Here is a 15,445-nt window from a genome sequence, read left to right as displayed (position 1 = left end):
CCTTGCACCATAAAAAACAAACAAACACAAAACCCAAAAGGGATCAAGAGACTTTCTTTCAACAATAACCCTTCCACTTTTGGTTCATGCGGTATCACTGAGCCAGGCATCATGAATATATCCTTTGGTCTGGAAGATTCATTGCACCCTTCTACTGCAAGATCTTGCAATTCTGTCTTCTCCACCTCTTTTGGCTTTTTGATCTTACCTTTTGCCTCTGATGATAATTACCCTTTAATTAGTACCCACCACAGAGTCAGCTAAATAATTACAGTAAGTGCAGCCTGCACCTCTGTCAGTGATCTTCAAAAGAAATGATAAAACAAGATCCTAAGCGGCTGATTTTTTAAAAAGAGAAATATGACCCAAATAAAACAGTTGGGAACCAACCACTGTTGGAGACACTTGTTAAAACTTCCCTTCACATGAGCTAAGAAAGGATTGATTTATTTTGGAATAATTAAGAGAAAATACTGACATAGTATTAGGGAAATTGTAAATGTAGAATATAAATTTTACATCCAGTCATGCTGAAGTAAAACAATTCAAGCACACTAAAAACCCACCTTAATTCCTATGGGAAGGGCTCAGAGTTTCTGATTTATTTATTTATTTTCCCAGGCCAGGGATCTAATCCAGGGACTTGCAAGTCAAGCAAGTACTCTACTACTGAGCTGTACCCCAAGTCTGAACTAATTTTTTTTTAAAATTCATAGTTTCCTAACTATATTGGAGGGCACTCTCAAAACTTCTGGATGCATTCAAAACAAATTATTCATTTGTGGAGAGGGGGAAGGCTTTCACTGAAAGCAATTAGTAGTTTTCTAATTTCCCTGGTGGGTCTCCAGTAACTGCCTACCAAAACATCAAGATTGTTGGGAGTCTGATGAATCATGCGCCTCTCCTAGGGGAAAGTGTGGTACTCTTTAGAACTCTTGTTTCTCCACTGAAGGCTTAAAAACAAACAAACAACTTTCCAATTTTCTCAATTAGGTAATACACTGACACGGAAAACAATTTCTATACAGAGAAAAATGAATATTTTCCATCATCCACCNGCGGCGGCGCAGGAGGCGGCGGCGGCCCAGCGGGGCACGTAGCGGGCTCGGCTCCGGCTCTAGCGGCAGCAGCCAGGGAGGCCTAGACCCGAGCCCGGCCGGCGGCGCTCGAGGCGGGGAGGGAAGTTGCGGGGCCGCCGCTCCTGCCCCCCCACCTCTGCCGGGCTTCCTATTTACCGAAGCGGAGTCGCGGGTTGTGACGGTGGCGGAGCCCCTTGCGTATCTAGAGGCACCAGCCGACCCTGTTCTTCCGCGCGGGGCTCCCGCGCCCGCCCGTGGGCCGTTGGGAGCGGGAGAGGCGGAGGCGGCCCGAGGCCAAAGCACCCGCCAGGCGCCGAGGGTAAGTGAGGTCTCGGGCGGCAGCTTAGGCCTGGAGCGAGCCGGGGAGGGTGGGGGAAGGCAGGGGTGATGGAAGTCTCACCGACTTGCCCACCCGGCCTCTAGGAAGTTGGACAGGGGACCGGCCTGAAAAACTCTTTTTTCCTCATTTATTTTCCCCCTTCTGAGTTCTCTTCCTGGTGGCTGCTGATTGACTTTTCTCCCCAAGCCGAGTGCAGCGTATTGATTTCAGTCCCCGATCTTTCCCCGTCCTTTCCTCCGCTCTGGACGCCACCATGGCCTTGCGCTACCCTGGGGATTCGGTGGCTGAGGCTTCCGGGGCGTCGGGAGCGACATCCCCCTTCCCGGGCGGTGGGGGTGGGGAGCAGAAAAGTTGCGTGACCGTCCAGCTGGAGGGGGCCGCCTCTCCTACAATCTCCTGGTGCACCCGCCGCCTCAGGTGAGGGTTTCTGCGTGAATCAGTTTGCCCCTTCTACTTTTCTTCCTTCATGGGAGCCCCTGAAGCCATTGAGGACCGGGAAGGTGCTAGGTTTGCATGGGGGTTAAGTGTGAGGACTTTGTTTTTAAATCCCAGCACACTTTCCCTCAACATTCAACCTGGTTTGGGGCTGGGCAAAGGCCTGAAGATCGAAAACGCTTAGTCGTGAATCGTTGCTTTTTAGTTAGGACAGCCTTTGGGGGTTTGAAGCCTGAGCGGGATAGCTGGTGTGTTTGAAGTAACATCTTAAATATTATGTCAAACATGTCTGCGCACTTATTTTTTAATTTGTGTGTACTTTAGGCCTAGGTAATGCCATCGCGGTCTTCTCCTAACTTTTTTTTTTTAAGGCATTTATGATGCAAAATGATAAAGGCAATGAAAAGTGGAGAATATTATATAATTAACTACCGTGTGCTCATATTGCATGGAGTATTTAACTTATCAAAATTTGTATAATCTACATACAGTTCCCATTCTTTAATGTTGGAATATCACTTGTTATTTTATCAGTATTTCAGTATGTATTTGTGAAAGACATGGACTCAAAAAAAATGCAGTTTTCTTATACTTAATTAACTTCTTGTATATCTTTATCCGCAGACTTTAGACTTTCAACAGTGAGTGCTTTGTGGTTTTAGGACCATTTTTACAATGAGTTTTTCTGATGTTGGCCTAAAGGTACTCAAGTCTGGATTTTTGGTTTGGCCTTTAGTCAGCATTTTTAGATGATTACCACATAAGTGTATCCAAAACATTCCAGCTTTGTTGGTGTAAATGTAAATGTAGGTCTGCAGATCACAGCTTTACATCCTTGAAAAATGAAGAGAAATGACTTTATTTTGTTGTCTTTGGTAGCTGCCCAATAGACTTAGTTTTAATAGGCTATGTTTAAGAAAGACAGTAAAACTTGTTAAGGTTAAATTTACAGTAGAAGGGAAAATAGATAGATTTCCCTTGGGAAACCTATTTTCTTTTAGCACAGATGTGTATAATGAGTAAATTGTTATTTTGTCAAATTAGAATTGGCTTCTTACCAAGCGTGGGGGGATCCTCTACGGAATATATATTGAACTAAGTTGTACGGTAATTTTACAAGTTAAGAATTTTAGTTAATAAAGGAAAACATTAAAAGTAAAGATCAAAGCACATTCAAAAGTACAGGTAAAATATAATTTCCATTTTTCTAGGCTTCCAAGTAATGAAGATTTTTCAAGCCCCTAAGGAGTTCACTTTTTTTTTTTTCCTAGTTAACAGTTGATATATTGATATTTAAACTGTAGAAAGTCAAAGTGTAAGGAATGGACAAGAATTGAGTGTGCTTAAAAATAAGTACTTGTCTTTTAAAATGATTTAATTTTTTTAAACTTTTGGGAATTTAAAAATTTTTTTTTGGTCATAGTACCCTATTATGGAGGTAAATCAGGTGAATTTATCTGTCATTATAAATAAGAGGAAAATAAAGGTTATGTGTTGCTATTTCTGTAATAATTCATGGGGCAGTGTAATATACTGGAGTCTTCAGCTCCAAAAAATGTCACTTAGCAAATGAGCACAGCACTGTAGGGATAAGGATGGTTTCTTTCTCTTAAGGGACATGGCCATCTAAGTAGTATTTTTCAAGTCACAGCCCAGATTGCTTTAGATCAAGAATCTGAATTTTCAAAGTTTTGTTTCAAAGCTGCAGGTTGTAGTACATGGGAAAATAGCACCATTTTTCTGACCTTTTTCCCTCATATGATAAGTGCTGTGAAATTTCAAAGAACTAAATTTAGTCTACTTAAAACATTTGAGATGCTGAAAAAAAATTAACATTTTGTGCTTTAGATTTTTATGTTAGGGAAAATTATCCTATTCAGATAGTTTTTTAAGGTAAAAATGATTTCTGAGAATAGTAAGTTAATTCACTTGGAACTTAAAAAATATTTCAGTATAAGTTGGTTTATATGGATGCTGTATTGTAAAGTTGGTTAGTCACAATGCTTTCTACTTTGTTAAATCATGTGAATACTCACTGTAAGAAAAAAAAAACTGACATGGAAGCATATAGAAATGAAAAATGTGCTCTTTTTATCCCCTTATTTATTTAACCATTTTTTAAGGACTTGTATGCTTAATGTTGAAAAGTATTTAGTGATTATATATTTTCTTAAAATTTTTTTCCACAGGAATATGAAACAGGTGTCAAAATGACGTCCAGATTTGGGAAAACATACAGTAGGAAAGGAGGCAATGGCAGTTCAAAATTTGATGAAGTCTTTTCCAACAAACGGACCACCCTTAGCACAAAATGGGGAGAGACCACATTTATGGCTAAATTAGGGCAAAAGAGGCCCAATTTCAAACCAGATATCCAAGAAATTCCGAAGAAACTGAAAATAGAAGAAGAAAATACTGGAGATCCTTTTGGATTTGATAGTGATGATGAATCTCTACCAGTTTCTTCAAAGAATTTAGCCCAGAGTAAGGGTTCCTCTTACTCAGAATCTAGTGAAGCTGCTCAGCTGGAAGAAGTCACTTCAGTACTTGAAACTAATAGCAAAATCAGTCATGTGGTGGGTGAAGACAGTGTTGTATCTGATAAATGCTTACCTTTGGAGGATACTTTACTTGGGAAAGAAAAGAGCACAAACAGAAACCCAGAGGATGATGCAAGCAAAAGTAGCTGTGCTAAATTAATGACTTCTGGTAAGTTTTATTTACTTTATGATGAACCAAGAGAGCTTTTTGCAAGCCATTTATTTAAATGATTTGAATTCTAAAATGTTGTGTATCACTTGGGTTTTCTTTCTGTATTCATGCTTAATGAGGACTCAATAATTTTCTGAAAGATTTAAGAACCTTAATCAGGTTGACATTTTAATTACATAACTTGAATATTAATACTTTTTATTTTATTTTTTATAGATACTGGGGATTGACCCTAGGGACACTTTATCACTAAACTATACCCACAGCCCTTTTTACTTTTTATTTTGAGACCGCTTTTGCTAAGTTACCTAAAGTCTCACTAAATTTCTGAGACTGGCTTCAAATTTGTGATCCTCCTGCCTCAGTCTCCCAAGTAGCTGAGATTATAGGCGTGCACCACCACGCCTGGTATATTGATATTTTTAGACTTACTACTCAGAGTATATTTTGGGAACAATCTTTCATAAATCTCTAAACCCAATTCCTTTCCAGTAAAAACATCTCTCTTGGTTGTGTTAGGATTACATAATAACTCATTATTATAGAGGGTTTGAATGATTAATGGTAATGACAAGGAGATGAGGATTAGTTAGGAATGTTAGACTTTTCCCCTAGAACCAGTTCTGAAAGATTAACTCCTTAATCTTTGAATAGAAACATTGAAGAATTAAACTCTCTTGCAAATTGAGCAAGAAATCTGGGACCAGTAGCAACCTACATTAATAAATTTTAGAGCTGGGGTTGTGGCTCAGTGGTAGAGCACTTGCCTAGCATGTGTGAGGCACTGAGTTTGTTTCTCAGCACCGCATAAAAATAAATGAATAAAATTAAGGTTCATCAACATCTAAAAAGATATTTAAATAAATTTTAATTTACAAGATTGTATTTAAAAAACGTCAATATGTACATATAGCATTATTGTTTCATATTGTTTATTATACTCATTTCTGTAAAGAATTTGGAGATTAAAGTAAATGATAAATGGTTAGTTAGCTGAAAGAAGATCTGAGATTGGAGGTGGCAGGAGTAAATTGGGGTGGAGGGAGAGAGTGAGCCTCTATTTAGCAATAGAGTAATAGCCAGTATAAGTCAGGCACAGTTTCACATGCCAGTAATCCCAGTGATTTGGGAAGGTGAGGCAGGATTGCAGGTTCAAAACCAGTCTCAACAACTTAGTGAGGTCCTAAGCAATTTAGCAAGACCCTATTTCAAAATGAAAATAAAAAGGGCTCGGAATGTGGCTCAGTGCTAAAGTGCCCTGGGTTTATTCCCTGGTTACCCCGCCTCATGCCAAAAAAAAAAGAAACAGCCACTATAGTTGGAAATGGAAGTTAGTTCTAGAACTTTTGGCAAAGTTTAGTGATAATGGAGCGTTATATGGATCTCATAATTTGGAAGGATATAAAGATGAAACTTTAGAGTTCTGAGTTCCTAAAATGAATTTGTTCTTTGGAGGCTGAATATAAGGCCCATCAAACAGTACAATGGTTTGTATCTTGCATAGTTTCACTAAAAATGCTGAGCATTTTTTCACTCATATTCTTCCCATTGGATGATAGGGTAAGTCAGCTGTTATTGTTGTTCCCTTGATTCCCAGAATCCTAGGTTAATTCTGATTTGTCTGTCCTTACTGCTTTGCCCACATTTCTCCTGAAACATTGTTCATAAGTTAAGCCTAGGTTAAATTTTCATTAAAAAACTGCATAAAAACAGTTTCTAGGTTAGCTCCAAAAAATGTGTTATAATCGTAGAACTTTGAGCTAAACGCGCGTGTGTGTGTGTGTGTGTGTGTGTGTGTGTGAGAGAGAGAGAGAGAGTGTGTGAGTGTGTGATTGTTATTAGGGATTGAACCCAGGGCTTTATACGTAGTAGGCAAGTGTGGTATCACTGACCTACATACCCAACTCTTTTTAAATTTTATTCTGAGACGGGTCTTGCTCAGTTTCCTAGGCTGACCTGAAACTCAAGATCCTCCTGCCTCAGCTTCCCTAGTACCTGGGATTACATGTGTGTACCACCAACACCTGGCTTAAAATGAACTTTAACTCCCCTTTTCTCATTTTACAGATGAGACTCAAAGAGGTTAAATGACTGTCCAAGATTGGCTAGTGGCAGAATTGGAATAATAATTATTGATTTTTTAACATGTTATTGAGCACCTACTATTTGTCAAACCATCGTACTGGATTCTCAGCGTGCTATTCTGTTTGAGTCATGTAGTGTTCTTATTGTCATTTCTTGCTGTTGCCAGATAGTTAATTCACAGAGTGTGGAGCAGGTAGGTTGAAGGAAGAATGAAGCTGGGCAAGCGGTGGAAGTGGTCATGGAAGGCTGAGTATGCTGACTTTTGAAGAATAGGGCACCAGTGGTAGGCTGAGGCTCTGGTGGCAGAGGGTTCTACTAATAAGAATGAATGTAAGGTAAGGGGGGACAAGAATGTGGCAGTTAAGTATTATAGCCAGCAATTGATTATGTGTCTTTGCTGATAATGTCTTTATATTTCTCCAAACTGCTGTTGTGAGTTAGTTGGTGGGAATTGAAAGCACTTTTCTGTAGAATGAGATAACAGTTAAATTGTAGTTCTGATGCTAATACTGGGGACTGACGATGAATCCGAACTTCACTATATGTATTTGTGAGGAGAAAATATATACTAAAACACAAATAAATAGATGTTTAAGAACATCTTTCTTTTTTTGCAGAGCCACCCTTACTGGGAAGGGAATAGTTGTAGCACTATGGAAAAAAAAAAAAAAATATATATATATATATATATATACACATACATATATACATACACATACACACACACTTTTTTTTCCTCTTTTTTACATTTTCCGGAGCTCCAACAACCCTGGCAGCCCTCTGTAGAAAAAGAAGCAAACTTTGATGGAGTGCTTTTAATTTTTATAGTAGCCTCATCCTATTCCTAATATGCAAATCAGTTGTTCCTACAAAAAGTTTGTAAGTTCATATATTTGTAAATTGGCTCTATACTTCTGAGAATGCTTTTGTACTTTGTATTTTTGGTGCCGAGACCTTGGGATGCTTTTGCACTTGTATTATCTTCCTTTTCTTTATCTTTCTACCAAAGTTTTTTTGGGACTAGATGCTTGCATTTTGTCTGTCAGGTTATCATAGCTTCTATTCTTTTTTTTTTTTTTTTTTTTTTTTTTAATATTTATTTTTTAGTTTTCGGCAGACACAACATCTTTGTTTGTACGTGGTGCTGAGGATCGAACCCGGGCCGCACGCATGCCAGGCGAGCGCGCTACCGCTTGAGCCACATCCCCAGCCCATAGCTTCTATTCTTAACTCAGAATGTCTTATAATTTTAGTTAAGTTTAAGAGCTTGAACCTAAATTTTTGATGAGGCCTATAAATCTCATGTAGTTGTGTCTGTGTGTGATACTGGAGATTGAGGGACACTCTGCCACTGAGCTATATCCTCAACCCTTTTTAAAATTTGAAACAGGTTTTCTCTAAGTAGCTGAGGCTGACCTTGAACTTGGGATCCTCCTGGAGTTGCTGGTATTTTCTGTGTGCCACCAGCATGCCCGTCATCCTAACCTTTTTTGAATTAGGGGACCATTGTGACAATGATAAAGTTTGGACACTTTTTCTAGCTATTTAGGTCTCAGAAATCTTAGTACTATCTTTTGCATGTTTAGGCATTTTATTTAAGAACTTACTGGGCATTTTATCAACTTGTTCAAAGTGCACAGGTTAAGTTCCAAAGTATCTATTTGGTGAAATGTTCCTGCTTGTGATACCTTTGTGTGTGTACACCATAAAATTATATAACATCAGTGAAAAGGGCTTATTCAACCTAGATTTATTTTTTTTCCTGGCACTGCATTTTTAAGTGTATCTTTTTCTTTTTAGAGGAATATGTGATTAATTTATTGATACTCTAAAATTTCTTTGTTCTAAGTGCTTTTGAAACTTGTAGCTAATTTGAAGAGGAACTTTAGGAAGACGTTGTAATAAAGCATAGTGGTTGCCATTTTCCAAACAGATGCTTGATGGGTAAAGGAACCAGCACCAAGATTACAAACTGTATGAGAATGCCAGGAAAGGGCCGAGTTGCTCAAATGTCCTAATCTTTTTAAAATAGCAATAAGAAAACCTTTACTATGAAATGTTCAGGTACAGGAAAATAAAAGAATCTCATGTACTCAGTTATCTAACTCCAGCAGTTTTCAGGATAGGGCAAATCTTGTTCATCTATACTATATACCAGTCTCTACCTTTTGTCCTTTATCTCTGATGTTGATGACCACCCTGCCCAGTACTAGCAATTGAACCCAAGGCCTTGCTCAGGCTAGGCAAGTGTTCTTGAGCTACATTCCCTGCTTCCTCTGGATTATTTTAAAGCAAATACTTCTGTGTCTAATCTCTAATTTTAAAAGCAAAACATTCTAATTACAGTTACTTTTGAAGCCAGTGAGTTGTTAGTCAGATGTACTACTTAAAAATGACTGTTAGAGCCAGGCATGGTGGTGCAAGTTTGTGGTCCAGGTGACCAAAGTCTCCAAAAGGAGGATCCAAACTTTGATGTCTGAGTCAGCAACTTAGTGAAACTGAATATCAAAAATAAAAATGGCTGGGTATTTAGCTCAGTGGTAAAGTGCCACTGGTTTCAATGCCTAGTATCAATAAATAAATAAAGAGAAATTTTTTAAAAAATTAGAAATAGCTGTTAACAGGAGCTAAAGTTAACTCTTCTAAGAGATTTGCAGGTATTTTTTAAAGTTTGAACTATGGGCCTGTGTACATTAGAGGTAAAAGAAGGCTTCCCTTACCTTTTATGTGAGGCTACTTTCATTTTCCATCTTTGTTAGTCTGGATCTAGAATAAAGTGTGCAGAGACTTATATTTCTGCCTGGCACACTTTCTTTGCCAGCCAGCTGGGATTCAGTCTACATATCCTGCCAAATACTGAGATAACTGTGGCATAGGCTTTTAATTTGCATGACTGGTTTTGTAGCCAATATTTTTTTTCCATTTGCTTAAAACTCAACTGAGTATTTGAGTGTTTGAGGAATAATAATGTTGGGAAATTATTAATTTTGATTTTTAGAACTAAAGGTGATTTTTAGAAAGGAGCATGAATTATTCCATTCTGAAAGTTTAAAGTAGGACAGGAACTTCTGACCTGAGATGAGATTGTTGTCTACTCATTGGATAAAGTACAGATGATTAATGAGGATTATTAAAAATATATTACAAATGTAGTTTGAGCAAGAGTTACTTGTCTATAGATATGTGTTTCATGTAAAGAACATATTTTTTGTTTTACCCAAATATGTTTTCATGTAAACATATTTTTTAAGTTTTACCCAAATCAACTTCCTTTTAAGAAAAGTGAATAAGAGACCTGTTATTTCTTCTGTTTCTACTTTTTCTTTTTTTTAAGGAGAGAGAATTTTTTAATATTTATTTTTTAGTTGTTGGCGGACACAACATTCTTGTTTGTATGTGGTGCTGAGGATCGAACCCGGGCCGCACATATGCCAGGCGAGTGCGCTACCGCTTGAGCCACATCCCCAGCCCCCTGTTTCTACTTTGTACCACATCCCCAGCCCCCTGTTTCTACTTTGTACCACATCTTTCACATATCAATTGATCCTTAATTACAACCATGTAAGACTGTCTTTATTCCTATTATATAGAGGGTAAAGCATAGTTTGGAAGTTGGATAACTTGAACTAAATGGAAGATCTGTGAAATACCCAAAGTGTTACTTTTCAAAGTGCTGCTGTATAAGAATGAACTTAGTTTTGTTATATTGAAAGCCATATAATTTTTTTAAAAAAGACTGTCACTATATTTAAAATTTTTTTTCTTTTCATTTTTTAATTTTTATTATTATTATTTTTTTAGTTGTAGATGGACACAATACCTTTATTTTATTTATTTTTATGTGGTGATGAGGATTGAACCCAGTGCCTCTCACATGCTAGGCAAGTGCTCTACCACTGAGCTACAATCCCAGCCCCCCACTTTAAGATCTTATTATTGAAAATTCCTTTCTCTTCCCATTTATGTAGTACTGGGGCCCCAACCCAAGGCCTCACACATGGTAGGCAAGCATTCTACCATCGAGCTTCATCCCCAACACTTTAAAAATTTTTATTTTGAGACAAGTTCTTGCTAAACTGCCCAGGCTGGCCTCAAACTTGCAATTCTCCTGCCTTAGCCTTCCTAGTAGCTGGGATTATAGTTGTGCACTATGCAGCTGACTGGAAAACTTCTCTTGGGGGGGATATTGTGGATTGAACCCAGAGATGTTTTGCCACTGAGCTGCCTCCTATTTATTTTTTGTGACAGATCTCCTGAGATAGATAAAAAGTCTTATGTGTTTGATAAATGTGAAATTTAATATATAAATGTTATTTGAAAATATAGGATTAGATGAGATCATTAGGGAAGAGTATAAGAGGAAAAAATATTAGGACTGATAGTGAAGATTTTGCAGTACTTAATAGAGGAAAAGAGGAAGAAACTAGAAAAGGAAATTAAGTATCACTATAGCTATAGAAGGGAAATCTAGCAGGAGGTATGTTATAGAAGTCAGCAGAAAAGTATTTCATGAAAGGATCAACTGAATCCAATTGAATTGCTGCAAACTCAACTAAAATGAGCATTGCAAAACAGGCATTGGATTTATAGCTTGGTTGGAGTGGTTTGAGACGTAAGAAAAAAAATGCAGCAAGTATACACAATTTGATAAACATTTTTGAAGGGGAGGAAAAAAGTGCAGATAGAGGATATAAGGGGTTCTAGAAGATTTGGAAGCATGGACCTTGAAGCATGGGAACCAAAGAACAGGGAAGAAGGGTCTTCAGATGGTGTATTTTCTGAACAGGAGGAACGATGTTGAAAAGATAAATGTGGTTGGAGGATGGAAAATAAGGTGGTATATGGTTGAAAGCTTGTTTTGTTTTGTTCATATAAAAGAGATTTTTTCTGAAAGGGAGAAAGAAAGTCAGATTAACTTGGGGGCTAAGGAAAAAGGTTCAGAAAGATGTTACCTAAAGTAGGAGAGTGAGAAAGTAGAATTATTAGTATTATTGAGACTGTAGTTGAAGTTGGTAACACTAAAACCTCAAGGTCACTAGTTTAACCATTCTGTGAATTTGTCTCCTCCCAACCTGCCTTTTAGGCGTGGTGATAGTACTCAAGCTTGAACCCAGGGGTGCTGTACCACTGAAATACATCCCTAGCCCCTTTTATATACTTATTTATTTATTTTTTTGAGATAGGGTCTTGTTAAATTGCCCAGGCTGACCTTAAACTTGCAAGCTTCCTGCTTCAGCCTTCCAGGTCATTGGGGAATATATGTGTGTGCCACCATGCCTGGCTTGGATGACTAATATTAAGAAGATTAGACGTTATCTGGTTAGGTGACACAAGCCTCAAAAGAAGGGACTTTTGCTGCATGAGATGGGCATGCCTGTAATCCCAGCTACTGGGGAGACTGAGGCAAGAGGATTACAAATTCAAGGCATAAAAAATGAAAAGGGTTGGGAGTGTAGTTCAGTATTAAAGCACCCCTGTGTTTAATCCTCAGTTTCAGAAAAAGGAGGGCTTTTATAATGGGGTAAAGAAGTGGTAATTCTATAAAGAAGCTCTAAGAGAGTCAATATTCCAGTGACCTCAAACCTTCCTACTTTGAGGTAGTAGAGAGGGCTGTAGGATAAAAGATACCTAAGTCACCATCAGGGCAAGAAAGTAGTAGGAAAATGAACCCCAGGTGAGTTATAAACCCCAAATGAACCCCAGTTGAGTTATGTTGATCACTGAGTTCTGGGAACTTGTGTGGGTTGTTGGTGGTAGTGGATTGGATTAAAGTAGGAAAGAAGACACATTATACATATGTACAGGAGGAGGTGGGTGGATCATGATCCAGAAAAACTCATGAAGGTTGCAGTAGCTTTAACACCAAATTTTCCTGGAGTAGTAGTTACCAACTTTCTTTGTTCACACATTAGTTACAACATTTTAAAAAACTCTTGTCTTATCAGGCTTGATGGTACTCTCTGTAATCCCAGCTATTGAGAAGGTTGAGGTAGGAGGATCACAAGTTTGAGGCTAGCCTAGGCAATTTTGTTGAGACACTGTCTCAAAATAAAAAATCAAATAGGTTATGGATGTAGCTCAAAGGTAGAGCATCTGGCTAGCATGTGTGAGGCCCTGGAGTCAATTCCCAGTATAGCCAAAAAAATAAGTAAAGTCTGGGGATGTAACTCAGTGATAGAGCACCTGTGAATTTAATCTCCAATTCCATCCAAAACAAAAAAAGCCCTCTTGCCTCTCCACTTTATACTTTCACTCATAATTTTAATATTTGCATCTTCTGTCAGTCCAGGTCCTAACTGGAAGCAGATGGCATGCCCAAATTGGATAATATGAGGAGGGTTTATTTATAAAGGTGTTATTTTTCAAAGGTGTGGGAGAAATGTAGGGAAATCACAAGGGATGGGGCTCTAACCTTGATTAGTTGCAGTGAATCTATTATTAAGACCCAAAAAGACAAAGGATTACCTGAGCTTCTCAGAGGAGACCACCTTAGGAGGAGCAATATTTTGTTGAGGGCCTGGAGAAATAAAATATGGGAACTTCCCCCCATCTTTGGTCCTTTTGGGGCTCCTCATAGCTAGAACCCAGTGGAAGCCTGAGAATAAGACATTTTTTTTTAAATGGGGGTACACTGTGTATATTGTCCAAGATGGCCTTGAACTCTTGAGCTCAGGAATCCTACCTCAGCCTCTCACATAGCTGGGACATGTCAGCCTTCTGGGGCAGAGACCAGAGTGGGGAATGAATCTGGTAGGACAAATGGAAGATACCTAATACAGTATCTAAAGTTGTATGAAAATGTTTACAGTTACGTAAGCACTGTGCCACCATCAGGATGTAGTGCCACAGTCTGGCTGGGCACAAAATCACGAGCCACTCAAGCAGGAGCAAACTTTATTTCTGAAACTCCCGCCAATGCCAAACCACACACGCGGTGGTCTCCTGGGCCACACTACACCAACAGACAAATCCCTCCTCCGGAAATCCCTCCTACCGCACTTCCCCAACCAATGGGAACTCTCCGGGAGTCCCCCTAGAGCTCCAAAGTAGCAAGCCCAGGTGGACAGCAGGGGTCTAATATCCATTTGAATGCAGATCTTAACATAATCATATCATCTCAATGGCTTGCTGGTGTCACCTTTCAACCAAAAATGCCATGCATCATTCCTGCTTGGCTATGGCTCTCAGCAATGTAGAAAACTTCTGTCACCTTCAAAAGTTCCTTAGGGGTGAGGATACAGCTTTGTGATAGAGTATTTGCCTAGCATTGTAAGAGGTCCTGGGTTTGAGCTCCAACACTCCAAATAATAATGATAATGTTGTGCTCTTTATGATTAGTTCTTTTCCTGTCTCCAACCTCTGGCATCTCCTGGTCTGTTTTCTGTCCCTGTAGCTTTATCTTTGCAGAATGTTGTATTTTTCTTGGTATCATACAGTATGTATGGCCTTTTCAGTCTATCTTCTTTCATTTAATGTAATGCTTTAAGAAATTCATGTTGTTGTATGTATCAGTAGTTCATTCTTCCTTTTTTTTTTTTGAACTTTAACATTTTATTTTTCAGTTATTGGCGGACACAACATCTTTGTTTGTACATGGTGCTGAGGATCGAACCCGGGCCGCACGCACGCCAGGCGAGCGTGCTACCGCTTGAGCCACATCCCCAGCCCCCTGTTTCTACTTTGTACCACATCCCCAGCCCCCTGTTTCTACTTTGTACCACATCTTTCACATATCAATTGATCCTTAATTACAACCATGTAAGACTGTCTTTATTCCTATTATATAGAGGGTAAAGCATAGTTTGGAAGTTGGATAACTTGAACTAAATGGAAGATCTGTGAAATACCCAAAGTGTTACTTTTCAAAGTGCTGCTGTATAAGAATGAACTTAGTTTTGTTATATTGAAAGCCATATAATTTTTTTAAAAAAGACTGTCACTATATTTAAAATTTTTTTTCTTTTCATTTTTTAATTTTTATTATTATTATTTTTTTAGTTGTAGATGGACACAATACCTTTATTTTATTTATTTTTATGTGGTGATGAGGATTGAACCCAGTGCCTCTCACATGNCCCCCTTTTTTTTTTTTTTTTTTAGTTGTAGATGGCCACAGTATTTTTATGTGGTACTGAGTATCGATCGAACCCAGTGCCTCACACGAGCAAGGCAAATGCTCTACCACTGAGCTATAATCCCAGCCCTTCATTCTTTTTTCTTGTTGAGTAGTATTTCATTGTATATATCAAGTGCATTCACTAGTTAAATAGTTTATAGTTTTTGACAATTATGCATGAAGCTACCATAAACATTCACATTTAGTTTTTTTTTTTCATTTTAGTAGCTACATGTTTATTAACATTCCATCAAGTAAACAACTTACTAAAGCAAAACAGTTAAAAGTATCAAGATCAAGTGTATGAATCTGGATGAAATTCAAATCCATAGGCATGCTAAAGACACTGTCGACAGTTGACATTTTCATTGTATATATTACATTTTTGGAATCATATCCTTTCAGTAGCTTTTTGGCCCTAGATACAATACAGGAAATTATCTGAGCTGGTCAAATAGGACATCCCCAAATGAATGGTCACGTCATCACTGATATTGCATCTCACATTTAGTTTTTATGGTGACATGTGTCTTCATTTGTCTTGTGTATATTCTTAGTTGGATAATTGCTCATCCTGAAAATATTCCTCTTAAATTTAAATGCAAATGATATGATTTCTTGTTTAAAAAGTATACATGTATTTTCTCCCCTACCACCTTTTTTTTTTTTTTTTTTTTT

General features: G+C 38.1%; 1 protein-coding gene across 3 annotated transcripts in view; it reads left to right on the top strand.

Annotated features, from left to right (window-relative positions):
- Positions 1-1,052: 1,052 nt before the first annotated feature.
- Wapl (WAPL cohesin release factor) overlaps positions 1,053-15,445 on the top strand; it is an 80,305-nt gene continuing 65,912 nt past the window's right edge. For all 3 annotated transcript variants that reach the window (XM_015500071.2, XM_015500072.2, XM_015500070.2), the window contains exons 1-2: positions 1,053-1,398; positions 4,044-4,563. In XM_015500071.2, coding sequence (XP_015355557.1) covers positions 4,065-4,563 — 499 coding nt within the window. In that variant the 5' untranslated portion in view covers positions 1,053-1,398; positions 4,044-4,064. The remainder of the gene's footprint in view (positions 1,399-4,043; positions 4,564-15,445) is intronic.

Source organism: Marmota marmota, unplaced genomic scaffold (assembly GCF_001458135.2).
Source record: "Marmota marmota marmota unplaced genomic scaffold, marMar, whole genome shotgun sequence".
Lineage (NCBI taxonomy): Eukaryota > Metazoa > Chordata > Mammalia > Rodentia > Sciuridae > Marmota > Marmota marmota.
This window is presented reverse-complemented; position numbering and strand designations above follow the sequence as displayed.